The sequence below is a fragment of the Halichoerus grypus genome, chromosome 13, assembly GCF_964656455.1.
Source record: "Halichoerus grypus chromosome 13, mHalGry1.hap1.1, whole genome shotgun sequence".
In the NCBI taxonomy this organism is placed as follows: Eukaryota; Metazoa; Chordata; class Mammalia; order Carnivora; family Phocidae; genus Halichoerus; species Halichoerus grypus.
The window spans coordinates 79,723,053-79,742,893 of NC_135724.1; the positions used below are offsets into that span (position 1 = coordinate 79,723,053).

Here is a 19,841-nt window from a genome sequence, read left to right on the forward strand (position 1 = left end):
CAGGATCCCTGGTTCCTACCAGCTCTCGGCATGTTCTCTCTGCAGACGCCCTGCTGGCAGACTTGGAGTCCACCACCTCCCACATCTCCAAACGGCCCGTGTTCTTGTCCGAGGAGACCCCCTACTCATACCCAACTGGAAACCACACATACCAGGAGATTGCCGTGCCACCCCCTGTCCCGCCACCCCCGTCCAGTGAGGCCCTCAATGGCACGGTTCTTGACCCCCTAGACCAGTGGCAGCCCAGTGCCTCCCGATTCATCCACCAGCAGGTAAGGTGGGGACAGGGGCCGGGTAGACAGGGAACCGAGGCTTTGGGGCAGTAGGAACTTGTCTGGCAGCAGCTTGGGGAGCTAGGGGACGAATGGGATCAGGGCGATGGGGAGAGGGGCCAGGAAACGGCCGGGTCTCCCAGAGGCCACGTGAGGGGGCAAGTGACCAAGTATTAATCACCTTTCTCCCGGCCGGAGTGTGGGAATTCCCTGGTGAGACGGTCTGTGAGCAGGAGCCTCCTGGGGGTGACTCGGGCTGTTCCTTTTCCTCTCCTCGGGGGAGGCTCTGAGCATTCTGTTCCCTGCAGCCTCAGTCCCCGTCACCCGTGTACGGCTCCAGTGCCAAAACTTGCAGCGCCTCTGTCCCCCAGGACGGCGCCGGCCCCCCGTGTTCCCGAGCCGCCGAGGAAGAGCACGTCTACAGGTACTGACGCAGCCCTCCGTGCGCTCCTTCCCCTCCAGGGCCAGGGGTCCGGCCTGGCAGCAGCCTGCACAAGGCCCCGGGGCTGCTGGCCAGCTCATCCTGCCTTGGGCTAGCCTGGTGGCCTTAGCGCTGCCATCCCCATACAGTAGCAGGGCTGGGCTGTCACGTCACCGTGTGTCGTTGAGGAACTGAGGCGAGACTTCCTTCCTCCCCTCTTCTCAGGACATCCCTTCCCCACTGTCCTATCTCTTGCTGGGGGAGACTTCACTCTCGCTCCACCTTAATCTGCTGGAGTCTTGGGGGGCTGCCAAAGCTGGGGGGCGCCTCTCACGGTGGCCTCCCCTCTGCCTCTCAGTTTCCCCAACAAGCAGAAGTCGGCCGAGCCTTCACCCACGGTGATGAGCTCCTCCCTGGGCAGCAACCTTTCTGAACTCGACCGCCTGCTGCTGGAACTGAACGCGGTGCAGCATAACCCCCCGGGCTTCCCTGCAGGTAGGACTGGCCCCCTGGGCCCACCTGCTGGCCTCTGGATCCTCAGAGGGGTCAGGGCTGAGCAGCCTTTCTCTCTCACTCTTCCAAGATGAGGCCAACTCAAGTCCCCCGCTGCCCGGGGCTCTGAGCCCCCACTATGGCATCCCAGAGAATAACAGCCCACTGGGAGGCAAAGCCGGGCCCCTGACAAAAGAGAAGCCCAAGCGGAATGGGGGCCGCGGCCTGGAGGATGTGCGGCCCAGTGTGGAGAGTCTCTTGGATGAACTGGAGAGCTCCGTGCCCAGCCCCGTGTGAGTATCACTGGGCTCTCCCAGGCAGGGGAGGTCTCGCCCCGCCAGCGCTGGGCTCCGGTGTCTGTCCGCTTGGCCCAGTCGTCACGCATTCCCTCTGTGAGGCCCTGTTGTTTGCCAGGCCCTGGCCAGGCACTGGGGGGTTCGTGGAGTCCCGTGGACACCCTCCCTGCCTTCAGTGAGCCCCCACCCGTCAGAAAAGTTGACATCGTGCCTGCCAAGGGTGCCAGGAGCTTAGTGGCTATCTGTGCAGGCTCTGGAGCCATGCTGTAAGGGTTCGGATCTTGGCTCTGTCCTTACTGAGTGTTGGCTCTCAAGCCTTAGTTTTCCTGTCTATAAAATGGGATAAAGAGATACAGGATAATGGCGGTGAGGCCACCTGCCTTGATGGGATGAGGCCCAATAATATACGTAAAGTTTTGGAATGGTTTCTGGCTCAGAGCACATAACGCACATGGTTGGTGGTTACTAAATGTTACCCCTTCTTGGGGTTACTGTGTTGTTGGAACAATCTCACAGGTACATGCAGTGTTGTGGGGGGATACACACGGTGCTTGGGCTTGTTTAACAGGCGAGCTTGAACTCGGGCTGGGAGGGCCAGAGCTGTCCTCCTGAGAAAGGGGCCCGTCGAGCTGTCCTCTTCTCCCACCTCCCACCTCTCACCTCAGCTCTGTTCCCACGGCTGAGATCGGGAGCTGGTGGGCTTCTCTGGAGTCGGGCGGGGGGGCCCATGTGAGAGCTGAGATGTTGAGACCCTGGAGAAGAGAGGGCCACTCTGGGGGAACACGGAGCTGGCCTCTGGGGTCCCCGCTGACGCCATGCCCGCCCTGCAGCCCTGCCATCACTGTGAACCAGGGTGAGATGAGCAGTCCTCAGCGAGTGACCTCCAGCCAGCAGCAGACACGCATCTCAGCCTCCTCAGCCACCAGGGAGCTGGACGAGCTGATGGCCTCCCTTTCGGATTTCAAGGTGCCCCAAGACCCCTCCTCTTCCCTGCCCCCACATTCTTCTTCCCCTCTACCTCAGCGTGAGCAGCTGGAACTCGGGCCCTCAGTGTTTGGGTGCCTCACCCTGAGCCAGGGACCCTGCGGGGCTCTGGCCTCGCCAGGATGCTGGGGGAGGGAGGGTCAGACCGGGCTTCATGGGGAATGGGCTGCCTCACGGCCTCTGAGGGCAGAGAAGCACTTAGCAGGGAAATTCCTTCCTCCCGGGTTGCTCCCAGCTCCCAGCCACCCAGGCGAGGGGATCAAGAGGCTGGGACAAAGGGTTCTGTGTTGATGGTTGCTCTTTGGGGGGGAGGGCATTCTCTGCTGGGCCGTGTGGGACTGGGATCCTGTGCCTGAGAGGTCATTTGCCCTGGAGCCCCATCTCCCACGCTGGCTGTCTGTCCTCAGCACATCCCTTTTCTGTCTGCCTCTGGCTCCCGAATGCACAGGCCTCCTTTACCAGCCTCCCTCCATCCTTCCCCCCACCCTCCACAGGCCCAAGTCCCCACAGGTTCTGTCTGTGGGAAACCGAAACCCCTCAGGCTCCTGGGCCAGTCCCGCATGAGGCATCCTTCCCCTCCCATCCTGGGACTCCCAGGCCTGCCAGACCCGGGATGTTTTATTTAGAAGATACAGTGCCTGACTGATCTCCAGCAGATGCTGACTTCACCCTTCCACGTGGGTCTGCCCGAGACCTTTGGGGCACGAAGTAGGGAATCTGAGAAGGGGAGCAAGCCATCTGAGTGCTCTTGGCCCTGAGGGTACCTCCAAGAGTCCCTCCAGCTGGGGTTTCACAGTGGGGGATGGGAGCTGCCTGGGCTTGTGACCCTCACGTGCCAGTGGTTGTGGGTGGTGAGTGGCCACCATCAGAAACAAATCCCTTGGGCTTTGGTGTTGGCCTTGGGGAGCCCTGCGCTACCACCCTTTAGGCTGTTTTTACCTTTTTTTTTTTTTTAGATTATTTGAGAGAGAGAGAGAGAATATGAGCAGGGGAGGGGCAGAGGGAGAGAGAGAGAGAGAGAGACTTTCTGCTGAGTGGGAGCCTGATGTGGGGCTTGATCCCAGGACCCTGAGATCATGACCCGATCGGAAATCAAGAGTCGGACGCTTAACCGACTAAGCCACCAGGCACCCCTGTTTTTACTTTCTGAGACAGACAGTGTTGCAGTGCCACAAGAAGCTGCGCTGGTTCTAGCTGTGCCCCAAGATGAAGGTCTTGGGGGACGCAGGAAGGCTAGGATTGTCTGGGGGAGACAGCCAGGTTGAGCCAAGTTTGGAGGAAGCAGAGCAGCTGCCTATGGCCGACTCTCCCTCGATATAGTGCTTGGGCTGCCGTTCCTGGTCACTGTCTCCCATGGTCCACCCTCTGTAGCCTTTTCTCCCTTGTCCCTACTCTGACTGGGGTGGCCCCGCAGGCGTGGCTCAGTGGCGGCTTTCTACTGCCTGGGTTTGATGGGGGCCAGGGATGTGGAGCCCAGGAAAACCTTTGTGGGGTCTGGGTCTTTTTCGCAGGCCAGTCCCCATGCTTCAGGTTCTCAGCCACCTCGGTCTGGTCTTGGTCAGTGTAGATGGTGGCTCTCAGAGCCCTCAGGCCAAGCCCACCCTTTGCAGATAGCACCTCTCCTCACCTCTCCCATCTCTCTCTCCTCTCCTTTCTGCCTTTTGTCTTTCTCCTCTTCCAGACCAGCTCCTCTGCTGTGGCCTTGAGCTCCCCGGGGCTGCCTCCCAAACCGGCTCCATCCCCACGCCACATACCTTCTCCTTCTCCTCCTCCTCCTGGGCCCTCTGTGTTCTTTCCATCCACTACTGAGCTCCCCTCTGGAGGCCATGCTCCCACCCAGGAGGTCCTCTGCTTGGAGGACCGGGATAATGGGTGGGGCCTTCTACCTCCTGTGGCTCCCAGCTGGCTTGATTTGGCTGGCCTCCAGGCGACACCTGACACTCCCGGCTCAAGGTCTCCCTCTGTGGGGGGTTCTCTGGGGCCGTTTGGTGCAGAGAGCCAGGCTCAGGTTTGGAGAAACCTACCAAACCTCACAAATGAGCTTTCCAGGGCACCCCCCTGCCACACACCACCCCGCCAAGCTGGGTGCACAGGTCCCCAGGAGCTGTTGGCCAACCCCTCGTACCCAGAGGAAGCCATGGCTGCTGCTTGGGAGCAGCCGTGGGCTTTGGAGACGCCCAGGCCTGAGATCCCCAGCGGAGCCACGCCCAGCTTCCAGGAAGTACCTGAGCCAGCTGTCGTGGCCGGGGACCGGCGGGCTATCTTCCCAGACACCTGGAGTCTCACAAAGGAATGTGGACAGCGGGAGCAGAGGGCAGAGCCAGAGCCAGGGGAGCCGGAAAGCAGCCGCCCCGCCCCAGTTGACGAGGAGCAGTTAGGTGGACAGACACCCATGAGGGGAAGGCTGGTCAGGCCCACCCAGGGACCCGAGACCCCCACGTGGCCAGAGGGCACCACCGAAGCTGCTGCCGAGGCCAAGAGGGGACAGCCGGAGCTTCCACCTGCCATGGTCATGGACACGCCCAGCACGACTGAGAGGATTTGCACCTCTGGCCAGGCAGGCGCGAGCTCGCACGGCTGCCGGGCATGGCCGCCGGGCGGGCCTGAGTGTGGGCCACGCCTGGCTAACCGCATGTAGCCTCCCGCTCTGTGCATGTCTGCTTGGGCGGCAAACCCAAGATTGCGTGGCCTGTGACCCTGATGACCAGTGTTCAGCAGTGGGCTCTGTGGGGCCAGTGGAGCCTCTGGGCCCTGGAAATTCTCTTAGTGACAGTCCGCCTCCTGCTTGTTTGAAGGCTCTTTCCTCTAGATGGACTACCCCTGAGCTCCTGACGTGGTGTGTGTGAAATGGTTAAAAGCATGGGCTTTGGAACCAGATAGTACTGAATACAAACCACGCTTCCAGTACCTGCTGCCCTGTGTGACCTTGGGCAAACCCCCACCAGCCTCAGCTTTCTCATCTTTAAAATGGGGGTAATAGTAAGGAGGCCTGGCTGGCTCAGTCAGTAGAGCGTACGACTCTTGATCTCTGGGCCGTGAGTTCGGGCCCCATGTTGGGTGTGGAGCCTGCTTAAAAAATAGAAAATGGGGTTATAATAGACCATTTCCCCCCATCGTTGTCCAAGGATTAAGTGAGGTAATGCCTGTAAAGTGCTGAGAACACAGCACGTGGTCCTCAGTAAGGCATGGCTGATGTTATTGTTCTTATTTGCTTCTTGCTTGATTAAAATTTTATGTCCTTTCCAAAAAGCAGACTAGAGCAACAACAAAAAATCCAAAACCACTACAAATGAGCAGGTTATAAAATACACCAGGAAAAAAAACTAATTAAAAGATTTACTGGCAGGAAAGATCACATTTTTCTACGAGAGATCAAACAAAGAGCCTTATGCCTTTTCAAGAATATCCACTTACATCCTTTCAAAGAATCTTGGAATAACCCCGTAAGGCAGCCAAGAAAATACTTTAACCCCATTTCAAGGATAGAGAAGCTGAGGCCCCTGGAGGTGAAGTCCTGCCCAAGGTCATTGGTGACTTGGAGGTGAGCGCTGGGTGGAGGGTCTGCTCTGCCCCCTGCCTCCACCTCACCTCTGCTTGGCTCTTCTCTGGCAGTCTTGTTCTGCCCTCTCCTCCTGCCCAGGGCACCTGAGTGTGGACTGAGCAGCCTGGACTGAGCCCAGAGTGGGACAGTGACAGCTTCCCCTCCCCCCCCCAGATCCGCTCTGTGATCAGGAGGAGCCGGGAGACGGGCCACGCACACCCCATGTCCCGGGAGCCCTCCCCTCGCCGCCGGCTGGACCCCGCCACCCTGAGCAGAACCCCCTCCCAGGAGCGGCTCATCGCAGAGCTGCAGGGTCGGCTGGGCATCCAGCCGGAGGCAACCGGGGCAGTGGGGGCAGCGGGGGCCCCCGCCGAGGACTGGCTGACCGAGGGTGTCATCATCACTGTGAAGCCTCGTGGGAGGCGGGCTGGGGGGCAGCTTGTAGAGAAGGTAGCGAGGAGGTGCCTGGGGCTGGGCCAGGGCCAGGGCCAGACCAGGAGGCTCTTGCCCAGGATGGCTGGAGGGGAGATGTGGTGTGTGAGGGAGGGCGGGGGAAGGGGTCCTGCAGCCTGTGGCCTGGTGAGGCTGGCCTCACTCTTGGTGCCAGGGTGGGAAGGCCCAGGGGGAGCCTGGGGGATGGCGCCGTTCCCCGCTCCTCCGCTCTGTTTCATCTCTCTCCCTCCTTTCTTCTTCCCAGGTCGTCTTCCCTCCCGGCTCCCCCGTTCCCCTAAGAAGAACCTTCTCTGTTCTGGCTTCTCCTTCTGTCCCTTTGCTCCGGGAGCACAAAGACGCCTCAGCCAGCAGCCCTTCTCCCTTGCCCAGCCTGCCCGCCCCCTCCTCCCTGGGGCCCTCCGCTCTTGCCCGAGGTTCCCCTGGGGTCCCGAATGCTGTGGCAGGGCTTCGGGAGGAGGGTGTGTGGGGCCCCACCCCTCCCCCTCCTGCACCCCACACTTGGAGGTCCGTGGGCTGCCAGACCGACGAGGACCCGCTCTTCCCCCCGATGCAGGCAGGCCTCCCTGTCCCCGTCCCACTGCCTGGGCCATGTCCCCACTCTGCACACTTGCGGGCACAGAGACACACACACACACCCTCTGGCCCTCCGTTCACAAGTCAGGACAGTACCACAGTCCTTCCTTAGACCTTGCCCTGACGCTGGACCCTCTCAACCTACTGTCTGCGCTCCCAGCCCCTTGATACCAGCTGTCTTCCTGCTTCCCAGTGGGGCTTCTCTCTGCTTGCCCCTTCCCCATGGCCCTTGGTCCTGCTGCAGGTTCCTCTGAGGAAGCCGTTCCCAGAAGGGAAACCAAACCTACTCCCCCCTCCAGCCCCCAGGCCAGTACCCGGAAGGCCTCTGTGCTCTCAGCCCCACTTTACCTTCCTTTCCTGTGTCCATGCCTTTAGTTGGCTCCCCTTCTTCCCCTTCTTCATCTCTCCCTGGGCCACTCTCTCTGGGTCATTTTTCTCTAGACCTTTCCTCCTAATTCTGGTACTGCCGGTGGTGGGGGGGTGTGGGGGATCCTCTTATCTCATCCTAGGTTCCCTTTTGTGAAATGGTCCAATACCAAGGTCTCTTTCTCTTTCTTCCTTAATTAAAAACAGTTTTCTTGTCCTCGTTTCCTCCCCTATCCAAGATCCAGGGCCTGGAGCAAATGGTGGATGGAGAAGCGTGGGCGGCCGGCTGGCCTCTGAGTGACAGGCAGAGCAGTCCCGAAGGGCAGGACAAGGGAGGGGTCAGTGCCGAGGCTGGGGGCCTAGGGTCCTGCTTGCCTGTGTTCTGGGCCTTGGTCAGGCCAGTGGGGTGCCTCAAGCCCCTCTGACCGCCAGGATGTCTTGTGGATGCCACTCCCACCCTCCGGGTTCCGGGCTCTGGGTTCTGGGCTCCGGGCTCCGGGCTGCGGGCTCCAGCGGCCCTGGAGGAGGTTGTACTGCTTGCCTCCCTCTGCCCCTCTGTCCAGGAGGGAGAAAAGCCCCTGGTGCCGCGGTGCTGCGAGACCTCATCCCCAAGTCTGGAAGTCCTGACCGCCTCTCTCCCTGTCTCCGCAGTTCATGGCCCAGGGGAAGACGGGGAGCAGCTCTCCCCCTGGGGGGCCCCCGAAGCCTGGGAGCCAGCTGGATAGTATGCTGGGGAGCCTGCAGTCTGACCTGAACAAACTGGGGGTCGCCACGGTTGCCAAAGGGGTCTGCGGGGCCTGCAAGAAGCCCATTGCCGGGCAGGTGATGAAGGTGGAGGTGGAGCAGGGGAGGGAGCTGCAGGTGGCCGGAACTTGGCTCCTCTGGGAGGGCGCTCCGTGGCAGGCCAGGGCCCTGAGCCTCAAGCCTCGTGCTGCCTCCTTCCCCAGGTTGTGACCGCCATGGGAAAGACGTGGCACCCGGAGCACTTCGTCTGCACCCATTGCCAAGAGGAGATCGGATCCCGGAACTTCTTTGAGCGGGATGGACAGCCCTACTGTGAAAAGGACTATCACAACCTCTTCTCTCCGCGCTGCTACTACTGCAACGGCCCCATCCTGGATGTGAGTCCCTGCGGCCTGGCGGGAGGCCAGGGGTACCGCCCAGTTCTTCACCGTGGCTCTGGCCATCTCATGCTCAGGGGGGCCACTCAAGCTCGAGCTCACACAGCTAGGAAATGGTGGGGCTGGGATCCAAACCCAGGCTGGACGCAGGACCCCCCTGCCTCTGCCTCCCTTCCACCTCCCATCCCAGATTCCCTGCTGCGGACACTCCAGGGCTTAGGAGCCCTGCGCTGATGAGTGGAGTGGAGTGCTGGTTCCCTCCCTCTCCTGCTGTGTGATGTTGAGAGAAACGCTTAGCCTCTTGGAGCCTGTTTCTCCACTCATGTAAGATGGGAGTCGCAATAGAACCTATGACCTTAACCGCATGGGAAGATTCAGGAGAGAGAGTGTGTCTGGCATGTCACATCCTGCTATAAACTGGAATTCCCGGTGGTAATCAGAGCACAGTGAGCAGAGAATTGATCTCTGGTGGGGTGGGGCGGGGGGGGGGAAGGACAGTCCTGCCAGTGAGTCTCTGCTGTGGGATCTGGCCAGTGGGCCAGCACCTGGCCTCTGATCCCACACTTTGCTCTCACAGAAAGTGGTGACAGCCCTTGACCGGACGTGGCACCCCGAGCACTTCTTCTGTGCCCAGTGTGGAGCCTTCTTTGGTCCCGAAGGTATGACTGGCAGGCAGACCACCTTGCTGCCCCCCCACCCCCAGCGCTTGGGAGGCAGGGGCAGGAGACTTCGCTGCTGTTAGAGTCAGGGGCTCCATCTCTAGAGGCCCTCACTCGGCCCCCCAAACCCCTGCTTCTCAGGGTTCCATGAGAAGGACGGCAAGGCCTACTGCCGGAAGGATTACTTTGACATGTTCGCGCCCAAGTGTGGCGGCTGTGCCCGGGCCATCCTGGAGAACTACATCTCGGCCCTCAGCACTCTCTGGCATCCGGAATGCTTTGTGTGCCGGGTAAGGAGCTCCCTCATTTGGAGGGAGCTGGCAGTGGGCAGCTGGGAGAGAAGGTTCCCCCCACCCCCTTGTGCTCTCTGGATCTAACTTAGGGGTTATTGAAGGGGTGAGCAGGTAGGGGGTACAGTTCTTCAAGTCTAGTGGGTTCTGGGCCAGGGCTCACAGTGAGGCTAGGAGAAACCAAGGGGAAGGTAGGCACGTTCCCCAGCCTTGTCCTGTGTGGCAGCCCTGGACCCGTCATGTTTAGCAGAAGGGCATGTGAGAATGAAATGAGATAATGCAGTACCAGCTTCAGTGGAAACAGGCAGTGGTCTCCAGACTGTATTCTGGGGGTAATGGGAGTCCACAGACGTTAGGGATCCAACAAGGGCTCTCGGACCAGATAAGTTTGGGAAACACTGCTCACCTCAGGACTTCTCAGTGCCTTTTATACCCAAGTACGCAGGTTGGTTTCTGGGCACAGTGTTCAGCCACCTGCCCAGGAGTCAGACCTCTCTTTGAATCCAGCTTATTAGTAGCTGTGTGACCTCAGGTAAGTCATTGGACTTCCGGGCCTCAGTTGCCTCCTCTGTTGGGAGAATGCACTAAGTGTTTAGTGCAGCACTTGGCACATAGGAAGTGCTTAGCCAGTGGGAGTCGTGAGCCTGACGGCCGGCTGTCTCAGCCTGGAGCCCCGGCCTGAGCCCCCCGCCCTCCGCCCCGCCCCCTCTTCTGCCTGGCAGGAGTGCTTCACGCCCTTTGTCAACGGCAGCTTCTTCGAGCACGACGGGCAGCCCTACTGTGAGGTGCACTACCATGAGCGTCGAGGCTCCCTCTGCTCGGGCTGCCAGAAGCCCATCACGGGCCGCTGCATCACCGCCATGGCCAAGAAGTTCCACCCGGAGCACTTCGTCTGTGCCTTCTGCCTCAAGCAGCTGAACAAGGGCACCTTCAAGGAGCAGAACGACAAGCCTTACTGTCAGAACTGCTTCCTCAAGCTCTTCTGCTAGGCGCCCTTCATGGCCCCCCTGCCCTGGCCCAGCCTCCCCAACTGCTACTGTGACCCAGAGGCCTTGCCCAGGGGTGAAGGGGCAAACCCGACCGAAACTGGAACCCGTACCCTCGGCTGGTGCAGGATGGCGAGAGGCCCTGCTCTTCTTTCCCCTGCCAGGGCCTCTGGGCCTTCCTCCTCCTGCAGCCCTCCCCAGGCCGTCAGCTCTTCATCCTCCCCGGAGTGGAGGCTGGAGGGCCCCGCCCTGCACCATGTGTGTCCCCGCCAACCCGCCTGGCCAGGCCAGCACCCCACACTGGAGCCATCTCTTACTCATACTTTGGCAGTGGAGCCAGGGGCAAGGGCAGGCAGGGTCAGATGGGGTCTTTTTTAATCCTTCTTCCCCGATCCCGACCTAATTGTCCTTGTCCTGAGAGTATTGGGGGATACCGGCTCCCTTCAGACAATGCCAGCATAAATTCATCTATCCAAGGGTGGAAGTGTTTGAGGGGCCGCGGAAGGTTTTTTGTGCTCCTGCCCTTCCGGTCTCCCCAGGCCTGGGCCACTGCCCCCCTGAACCCCCATAACTGCTCTGGTTCTACTGAGAAAGGCCTCTCCAGCAATAATGTTTTATAGTCACTTCCTCCGTCTCTGGGATGGCGTGAGGTGGGGAGTTTTCCCCCCGTGCCTGGACACTGTACCGACTTTGATAGATTTCTACACTGAGGTTTGAATTCATATCGTCTGAGTTGCTTTTACTTCTCTATACAAAATGATTTTGAAGAGATTTTAAAGATATCCCCTTTTGTACTCTCCTCATCCATGGCCACTGGTCCTGTTGGTGACAATGGCTGTGGTGTGGGGTTTGCCTTGTACTGAGGGCTTGGGGGTGGGGAAGCAATTTGTATTTTATTTTTTCTTAGCATAAGCAGGTTGAACGGGGAGCAGCTCTCTGACTCCCCTTCCTTAACTTCACAGCTCACCAGGACCGTTTTATAAACTGCTGTATTTTAAAACCCCTTCCTGGATACTACCTGGGCCAGCAAGCTCTTAACTGAAACTGGCCTCAGGGTGTCTTGCCCTTTGGGGCCTAGAATTCTGAACCTCATCTGTCCTATTCCTGAGGGAGGAGAAGGGGAAAGTACACTTTGGGGGTGCTGATTCCTGTCTGAGTAAGCCATCAGGAGCATTTGCTCCCCTGTGAACTTTTTGGCAGCAAAGAGAACCCACCGAATATTCTCAGCCTCCTCATCGCTTTTCTGTGACTCTTCTGTCTTCTGAGGAAAGCTGGTATCTGGTGTTGACCGTGGGTCTTGTTGATTCCACTGGGCCCATCATTTCCCCAATCTTCCTGCCCTTCCTGGAGACTGGAGGTCTGGGGAAAAGGGCCCAGGGGTTTGCAAGGGGGCCCATAGGACTCTGGGCAGAGGGACAGGATCCTGCTAAAAGTAGTGGGACGCCTCCAGAGCTCTGGCCCCCATGGATGAAACAGGAGCAGGCAAGCCTGGGGTTCTGGGTCAGCAGAAAGGGGCCCCCATGGGGTCTAAAGTGAGGAAGATCCAGACCACTCCACTAGCCTCATAGCAGAGGCTGAGCATGCGGGGGTCTCAGGAGAGGGTTCCCTCCTTTGAGGCAGAACTGGGAGCAGCCCCGGTCTGAGGAGGTCAACCAGGCCCCTCCAAAGGTCTGAAGTCTCCACTTCTACCCATAGGCCTTACTGCTCTGTTTACAGTGACCTGCCCCAGGCCCCTCCCCTAGGGGGACTGGGGTTTCTGGGGTCCACCCTCTGGGTCAATGGTTATTTGATGATTTTATTTTATTTTTTTCCTCTGTAAACTTCTAACCTGGCTTTTCCCCATGTCAGTTCCTGTGATTTATGCCAATAAAGTTTGCCATTATTTTCACCCATGCCTAGTTCCTTTTCTTGGTACCAGAAGAGAGAGACCAGACCCTCCCCAGACTCATGGGGACCATATTAAAAGTAATGCAGTGATGTTCCCTTACTTGAGGTTAGAAAGCGCCCCCCCCCGCCCCCCCAGATGATGGTATCCCTTCATGAGCTTTGCTCTTCCCTCAGCAATTGGTGAGGAAAAGCAGGGGGGCAGTGTTGGGCCCTGTGTGGGTCAGGCCCTGCCCTAGTGCTCGGCTGTAGATTTGCTGAGGGCATCGTGCGCCTGTGGGTGGCCTCACACAGAACCGGAAAAAGGTTCAGAGAAGAGAACTGACATGCACATCACAGTCCTCTTAGTGAGCACAGAGGCAGGCTGTGAACGCAGGGCTTGCCTCTGCCTGTGTTCCTGCTTTGACCAGACACCCCCCCCCCCCCACGTGTTGGCACCACACCTTGGGTGTGGAACCTTCCCAGCGGAAGTTGGCGAACTTACAGTGGAGGATGGGTCTCTACTGCCCCCCAGGGGTCGTGTCCATATTTGCATGCTTCCTTCTTGTCTGAGCCAGAACTCCAGTCCTGGGCCCCAGGACCTTCCTGAATAGCATTGTTCCCCTTTGAGATGTTTCACAATTTCCCTGTTCTCTGGAATGGTTTTCCAAAAGCAGCATGTTGAATTCTAGTTGGAATCTTGGCCGTTTCACGGTGAGCTCAAGTGGAAATTACCTTCAACCCTCACCCAAAGGTGATGACGGTTTATTCTTCCAGACCATGTCGAATTTATTTCATTTATAGAAATGGATATGGCACATTTCACTGTAATTTGCTTTTTCACTCAACTGTACTTTGTATTTTCCCATGTCAATAAATATAGATCTGCATCATTTTTTAATGGCTTCATGATATTCCATTGAATTGATGTACTACAATTAGAGATGGTATTTATATCATCAGAGCCAGGATGTCCTTGGAAAGGTACCATGTGAGTGTGTATATACTTGGAAAAGTGCATTTGGGGAGAGACAGCCTCAGGGTTTGGAAGGGACTGTATAGCATTGTGAGACCCATGGGCTTTGAACTTGCTCCTAGATTTCAGTTCCGAAGTCATTGTTTATTGGGGCTTGAGCAAGCTGTTTAACGTCTCTGTGAATTTTCTCATTGATAAATGGAAATGCTAATACTGTACCTCCTCAGGAAATTATTGCAAAATTCACAATAGTAATGTGTACAAAGTACTTAACACAATGCTGAGCATGCAGTAATACATTGTCATTAAAAAGGGATCTTAGCAGTAATTGACTCCACCAGTTTTCAAAACAGCTGTTCACCAGAGGCACTAGGAGGCTTTGAAACAGAAATACAAAAATTTCTAACTTGAAAGGGTGAAGATAGAAACACCCCTTCTGCCCTAGGATCTACCTCAGTCATTACCAGAAAAAAAAAAAATTATTGATCTAGGACAAACGTTCAAATAAGTGTTGAATGAATGCATAATAAAAGAAACTAGAATTAGCAACTTCCTCCTACATTCCAGGGACTGTGTTAAGTCTTTTATTTTTTATTTTTATTTTTTAAAAAGATTTTATTTATTTATTTGACAGAGAGGGAGACAGCGAGAGAGGAAACACAAGCAGGGGGAGTGGGAGAGGGAGAAGCAGGCTTCCCGCCGAGCAGGGAGCCCGATGTGGGGCTCGATCCCAGGACCCTGGGATCATGACCTGAGCCGAAGGCAGACACTTAACGACTGAGCCACCCAGGGCCCCCCCCCCTTTTTTTTTTTTTTAAAGATTTTATTTATTTATTCATGAGAGACAGAGAGAGAGAGGCAGAGGGAGAAGCAGGCTCCCAAGGAGCAGAGAGCCTGATGCGGGACTCGATCCCAGGACCCTGGGATCATGACCTGAGCCGAAGGCAGATGCTTAACCATCTGAGCCACCCAGGCACCCCTTCCTTTTTTTTTTTAAAAGATTTTATTTATTTATTTGACAGAGACACAGCGAGAGAGGGAATACAAGCAGGCAGTGGGAGAGGGAGAAGCAGGCCTCCTGCCAAACAGGGAGCCCGATGTGGGGCTAGATCCCAGGACTCTGGGATCATGACCTGAGCCGAAGGCAGACGCTTAACAACTGAGCCACCCAGGCGCCCTGACTGTGTTGTCTTAACACATATCTCATTTAATCCTCATAGCAACTCTAGAATGTAGATACTTCATTATCCCCATTTTACAGTTAAGGAAAGGGAAACAGAGGCTCAACAAGGTGAAATCACTTCCTAAGATGACACAGCAAATGGTAGAAGGATATGGACCCAGGTCTTCTGACTGCAAACCTTGCACTCATTCGCTCAACAGATATTTATTATATGCCTGCTATGTGCCAGGCACAAGACTAAAGTCTCTGCTTTGTGGAGCTTGCATTCTTGCAGGGAGTGACAGACAACCACAACATAGTAAGTTATATAGTGTGTTAGAAGGTGTAAGTACTAAAAAAAAAGAAAAAAAGAAAAGAAAAGAAAAAGGTGTAAGTGCTACTGAAAAAATAGAACAGAGTCAGGGGGGAGTGGTAGTGGATTTTTTGGGTAATTTTATCTTTTTTTTTTTATTTAAAGATTTCATTTATTTATTTGACAGAGACACAGCGAGAGAGAGCACAAGCAGGGGGAGTGGGAGAGGGAGAAGCAGGCTTCCCACTGAGCAGGGAGCTTTTTGGGTAATTTTAAATAGGGCGATCAGGGTAGGCCTCCTTGAGCACATGATATTTGAGCCAAGACTTGTGGTTAATTCTGTGGATATCAGCAAGGAGCCTTCCGGAAAGAGGGATTAGCTAGTGCACGACCCCTCAGGTGGGAGCATGCTCTGGAAAAACAGCACAGAGCATCGTCTGGCTGGGAGAGTCAGTAGGAAAAGAGATGAGATTATAGGAGTGGAGGTCCAGAGCAGATCCTGTAGGGCCTTGTAGGCAGTTTAAGTTCTAGGCTTTTACTCTGAGGAAATGGGAAACTTTTGAGGACTTTTGATCAGATGAGGTAATGATCTGATTTAGGTTTTAAAGGGTTCCTCTGTTTTCGTAGGGGAAGAACAAACTGTAGAGTAGACAAGACACCATGCTGTTTCTAAAGCATGTGCAATTATTCCTCAGCTCTGCATCATACTCTTTTTAGTTTTGCGATTTGGCCAGTGGAGGAGAAAACTTGAACGCTCAGCATCCAAGCTCTAGTCCTGAACGCGAGCAGCTCCAGGCCAGCAGAGGGAAGCAGCTTTGAGACAGCTGCTCCAACATGAAGCGGCGCCTTCCTTAACAGCTTTATTTAAAGGCGGCTTCCCGTTGGCTGGAGTGGCAGCAATATCATCCAATGGCTGTCTAGATCAGTTTAGCGTCACCAGACAGGCGTTGGCGCCAGCCAATAGGTGGGGGACACTGTCCGCGTCTTCTGATTGGCCGCTTCGTTCACATATAAAAGATGGGCGCCGGCACACGGCCCTCTTCTCTCCAGGCGTCCTCGTGAGAGGTTCGTGTTATTGTTGCGGTCGCACCGGGTACCGGCGGTGGGAAAGATAGGGGGGGTGGTCTTTGTGGGATTTTGGGAGGGGGCGGGCCCGGGCCTGTTCGGCCTGGCGCCTCGGCGGTGGCTTGCGCTTCCCGAGTGGCGGCGACGGCGGCAGCCCCAAGCCGGGCTGGCGGGCGCTCACGCGTGGTCTGCCCTGCATAGGCCTCGGGCTTGGAGCCCTGTGGGGCTGTGGTGTCGGGGGGTGTCTGAGCTCCCTCTTTCTCCGCAGTGACATCGTCTTTAAACCCTGCGTGGCAATCCCTGACGCACCGCCGTGATGCCCAGGGAAGACAGGGCGACCTGGAAGTCCAACTACTTCCTTAAGATCATCGTGAGTGCGGGGATGGCTCGCGGTCGCCATGCAGCTTGGGCCCTGGGCACTACTAGGGACCGTGAATTGTCATGTGTGGAGCGCCTCCTGGGTGTCAGCTACTGAACGACCATTTTAATTTTAGGCACATCTCATTTAATTTTCACAATATGCGGAGATCTCCCCCCGCCCCCCGTTTGCAGATAAACGGGCTCAGGCAGTTTAAGTGGCTCCTAAGATGACAGCATTCATTATCTGGTCTGTCTGGTTTCCAAATAGCACTCATACTTCTGCTCTTCAGTCTCCATTTTGCGAACGCCTGCACCAATGAGTGACTCATTACAAAGTGGCAACTTGTTGCATATTTAGGTCTTGTCAAGATACCAAATATCCTGTGAATGTGTTCTCTTGGATGGTTGGGGGGGGGGGTCCTTCCCCGCCCAGAAATGCAGACCATGCTCTTTTTCAGTTATTAGGCTGCCTTGTGGAGCTTAGTCTATTCTCCCCTATTTATCATGAAAGTTTTCAGACACACAGAGAATTTAAAAGGATTGTCCAGTAATCACATATCCACAATCTAGATTCTGCATGTAGCGTTTTATTGTATTTGTTTTACTTAGTGCTTAAAATGCTGTAAATCTAACTTTATTTGGAAGAGTTGTTTTTTCTGCTGATGCAGCCATTTAATGAATCAGAAACATGCCTCATAATTGGGAGAAATTAAAAATAAATGTTACAATAAAAAAAATTGGAGGATTGAATGTAGAAACCTAATTTTCACCATTCATACTCAGGGTACAAATCTTTGATAAATCTGTCCATTTTACAACTCAGGTGGCTCCCCATGGGAGGAATTGTCCCAATTTCTGAATCACTTCAAAAGCCTAGAAGAAAGGGAGTGAGATGGAAACCAGTGATTGTGGGATTTGGTTTCTTTTGATACGTTCTCTCTTTCCTCCTGCTAAACATTGTTTCTGGCTTGTTTTTGTAGCAACTTTTGGATGATTATCCGAAATGCTTCATTGTGGGAGCAGACAATGTGGGTTCAAAGCAGATGCAGCAGATCCGCATGTCTCTCCGCGGGAAGGCTGTCGTGCTGATGGGCAAGAACACCATGATGCGCAAGGCCATCCGAGGGCATCTGGAGAACAACCCAGCTCTGGAGAAGTCTGTGAATTCTCTCGGGCATCTTTGTCCTCCCTTCTCAGTGCCCTTCTCCCCTTTCCTGGAGAAGAATGGTGCTGAAAGGCGACTGTCTCCTGTAAACTTTTCTTTGCAGACTGTTGCCTCATATCCGGGGGAATGTGGGCTTTGTGTTCACCAAGGAGGACCTCACTGAGATCAGGGACATGCTGCTGGCCAATAAGGTAAGGAGAGAATCCGGTTGTCTAACGAGATCTTATTAATTTTGGCTCCTTAAAAGCAAAACTGACCCGTTTTTAACTTGTATTTGTGGAGAGAAGACTTTTCACTGTTGTTTTCGTTCAGGTGCCAGCTGCCGCCCGTGCTGGTGCCATAGCCCCCTGTGAAGTCACCGTGCCAGCCCAGAACACTGGTCTGGGGCCCGAGAAGACCTCCTTCTTCCAGGCTTTGGGCATCACCACTAAAATCTCCAGAGGCACCATTGAAATCCTGGTGAGTGGACTTGGCTTGCCAGTGCGAGCCAGGCAGGTGGTGGGGGCTTGGTTGCTGTGGACCTGCTGGCTGTCCAGGTGTTGACTGCCAACCGTTACCTTGTTCTTCAGAGTGATGTGCAGCTGATTAAGACCGGAGACAAAGTGGGAGCCAGCGAAGCCACACTGCTGAACATGCTGAACATCTCCCCCTTCTCCTTTGGGCTGATCATCCAGCAGGTGTTTGACAATGGCAGCATCTACAACCCTGAAGTGCTTGACATCACAGAGGAGACTCTGCATTCTCGCTTCCTGGAGGTACAGGCTGTCTATTTCAGGCCCTCGGTTAATGGTTGAGAGCATGGCTAGCTTCAGACTGAATCCTGGCTACGCAGCTGAAATAAGCCACATAACCAAAGACTGTTATGTACTCTGTTTACTTCCGTTTCCTCATCTGTAAAACAGCAGTAATAATATAAGGTTGTTGAAGGATTTAATGAATTGATGAGTATAAAGCCTTTTAACAGTACTGGGCACATAGTGAGGGCCATTATTACTCTAGGGCCTGCAATAAAACATGAGATTTTGAATGGTTTCCTGAGTCAAAGGAGAAATGAGAAAAACGAGGACCGTGTAATAACGTAAATGTTGCCAGGTACCCTGTTCGGGGAGGATTGACTTTTCCTGAGACTAGCTTGCTTAGTTTTTGCCATTAAAATATCTTTTAATTGATGAATAAGGTGATAGAAGATGTTAATTATTTTTTTCTTTTCGTGGACAAATGAAAAGTTGCAGTTATATATACTGTTAACTTTTTGAAATCTCAGTAGTGGTTGAAGTTCACATTTGGAATTAGCTTAACATTTTTTTTTCCTCCCAGAAGTGAATGGTTAGCTTAGTTTACATTTTCACAAAATAGTGACTTTTGAAGTAAATGCCATCATTATGATACAGGAAATACTCATGTTGGCAATAAGGGCAAAAAGTGTTTATAAATTACTGGGTCTGAATTGCCCTGCCAGAAGCATTTGGTGTGAGGGAAGTGTCCTGTGTGAGACACAGCAAGTCAGTCTTGAAGTCTTGTCTGCTATTGAGCTTTGCGTGGACTTCACGGTCTTGTCTGTAAGATACCCACCTCAGCTGACCTGGAATTTTTCCCTCCCTCTATAGGGTGTCCGCAATGTTGCCAGCGTGTGTCTACAGATAGGTTACCCGACTGTTGCATCCGTGCCCCATTCTATCATCAATGGATACAAGCGGGTCCTGGCTTTGTCTGTGGAGACTGATTACACCTTCCCACTTGCTGAAAAGGTAAAAAACCCCCTAGGACCACAGTGGCCCTGATGGGATAAATAGACGGCAGTGTGCTCAGTTGATGCTGTAATTTAACAAAACATAACATTTTTAAGAGTTTCCTTAAGAAGTTGGGGGGCACGGGGAGGTGTGTCCTTGACTTTTGAAAGGACAAGAGACCCGAAGAGGGGTTAGTTGATGAGTAAGAGCGGGGCCTAAGCTTACCAGGCCATACCCAAGCTGTCTCGCCTGATCATCTCCAGGGAAGGCTTCAGGGGCTGAGAACTAGAGCTGAGGGGTTGTGGGTAGCAGAGGTTGTGGATGGCCGTTTTGATCATGAACTTCTCCCCCTTGCTTCAGGTCAAGGCCTTCTTGGCTGATCCATCTGCATTTGTGGCTGCTGCCCCTGTGGCCGCTGCCCCCACTTCTGCACCTGCTGCCACTGCGGCCCCAGCCAAGGTTGAAGCAAAGGAGGAGTCGGAGGAGTCGGACGAGGATATGGGATTTGGTCTCTTCGACTAATCACCAAAAAGCAACCAATTCAGCCAAGTTTATTTGTGAAACAAGGAAATAAAGGCTTCTCTTAAAAGTCTCTGGACTCTTCATTTTGTGCATTTTGAGGTTTACGGTGCTGTGTACTAGAAACTAGAGCCATGGAACAGTAGAGCTTTATTTGAAGTTGACATTTCAGTGTCCCTTTTTTTCTTTTCTTTCCAGTGTTCTCTTTGTAATTGAGGTGCTGCTTTCCCAGCA

General features: G+C 54.6%; 2 protein-coding genes across 8 annotated transcripts in view; both read left to right on the plus strand.

The window, feature by feature from the left end:
• The window catches only part of PXN (paxillin), a 48,792-nt gene extending 36,450 nt beyond the window's left edge, over positions 1–12,342 (plus strand). For 4 of the 7 annotated variants that reach the window (XM_078060901.1, XM_078060902.1, XM_078060903.1 and 1 more), the window contains 7 exons: positions 46–272; positions 581–696; positions 1,052–1,188; positions 1,277–1,478; positions 2,312–2,447; positions 4,147–5,022; positions 6,181–7,629. In XM_078060901.1, coding sequence (XP_077917027.1) covers positions 46–272; positions 581–696; positions 1,052–1,188; positions 1,277–1,478; positions 2,312–2,447; positions 4,147–5,022; positions 6,181–7,200 — 2,714 coding nt within the window. In that variant the 3' untranslated portion in view covers positions 7,201–7,629. The other 3 variants (XM_036081972.2, XM_078060905.1, XM_078060906.1) reach the window with 3 other exon arrangements.
• Positions 12,343–15,765: 3,423 nt separating this feature from the next.
• Positions 15,766–19,680, plus strand: RPLP0 (ribosomal protein lateral stalk subunit P0). Its single transcript, XM_036081968.2, has 8 exons — positions 15,766–15,833; positions 16,102–16,203; positions 17,174–17,349; positions 17,462–17,549; positions 17,671–17,817; positions 17,928–18,113; positions 18,966–19,106; positions 19,449–19,680. Exons 2-8 carry the CDS (start codon positions 16,150–16,152, stop codon positions 19,608–19,610), a joined length of 954 nt encoding a protein of 317 aa, XP_035937861.1. The 5' UTR covers positions 15,766–15,833; positions 16,102–16,149; the 3' UTR covers positions 19,611–19,680.
• Positions 19,681–19,841: the final 161 nt, after the last annotated feature.

Excerpts from the sequence above, each read along its gene's own strand:
- RPLP0 (XM_036081968.2), top strand. The coding sequence starts at position 16,150 with ATGCCCAGGGAAGACAGGGCGACCTGGAAGTCCAACTACTTCCTTAAG. Across the intron at positions 16,204-17,173 it reads ACTACTTCCTTAAGATCATC|CAACTTTTGGATGATTATCC; the intron begins GTGAGTGCGGGG and ends TTGTTTTTGTAG. Across the intron at positions 17,818-17,927 it reads GAGGCACCATTGAAATCCTG|AGTGATGTGCAGCTGATTAA; the intron begins GTGAGTGGACTT and ends CTTGTTCTTCAG.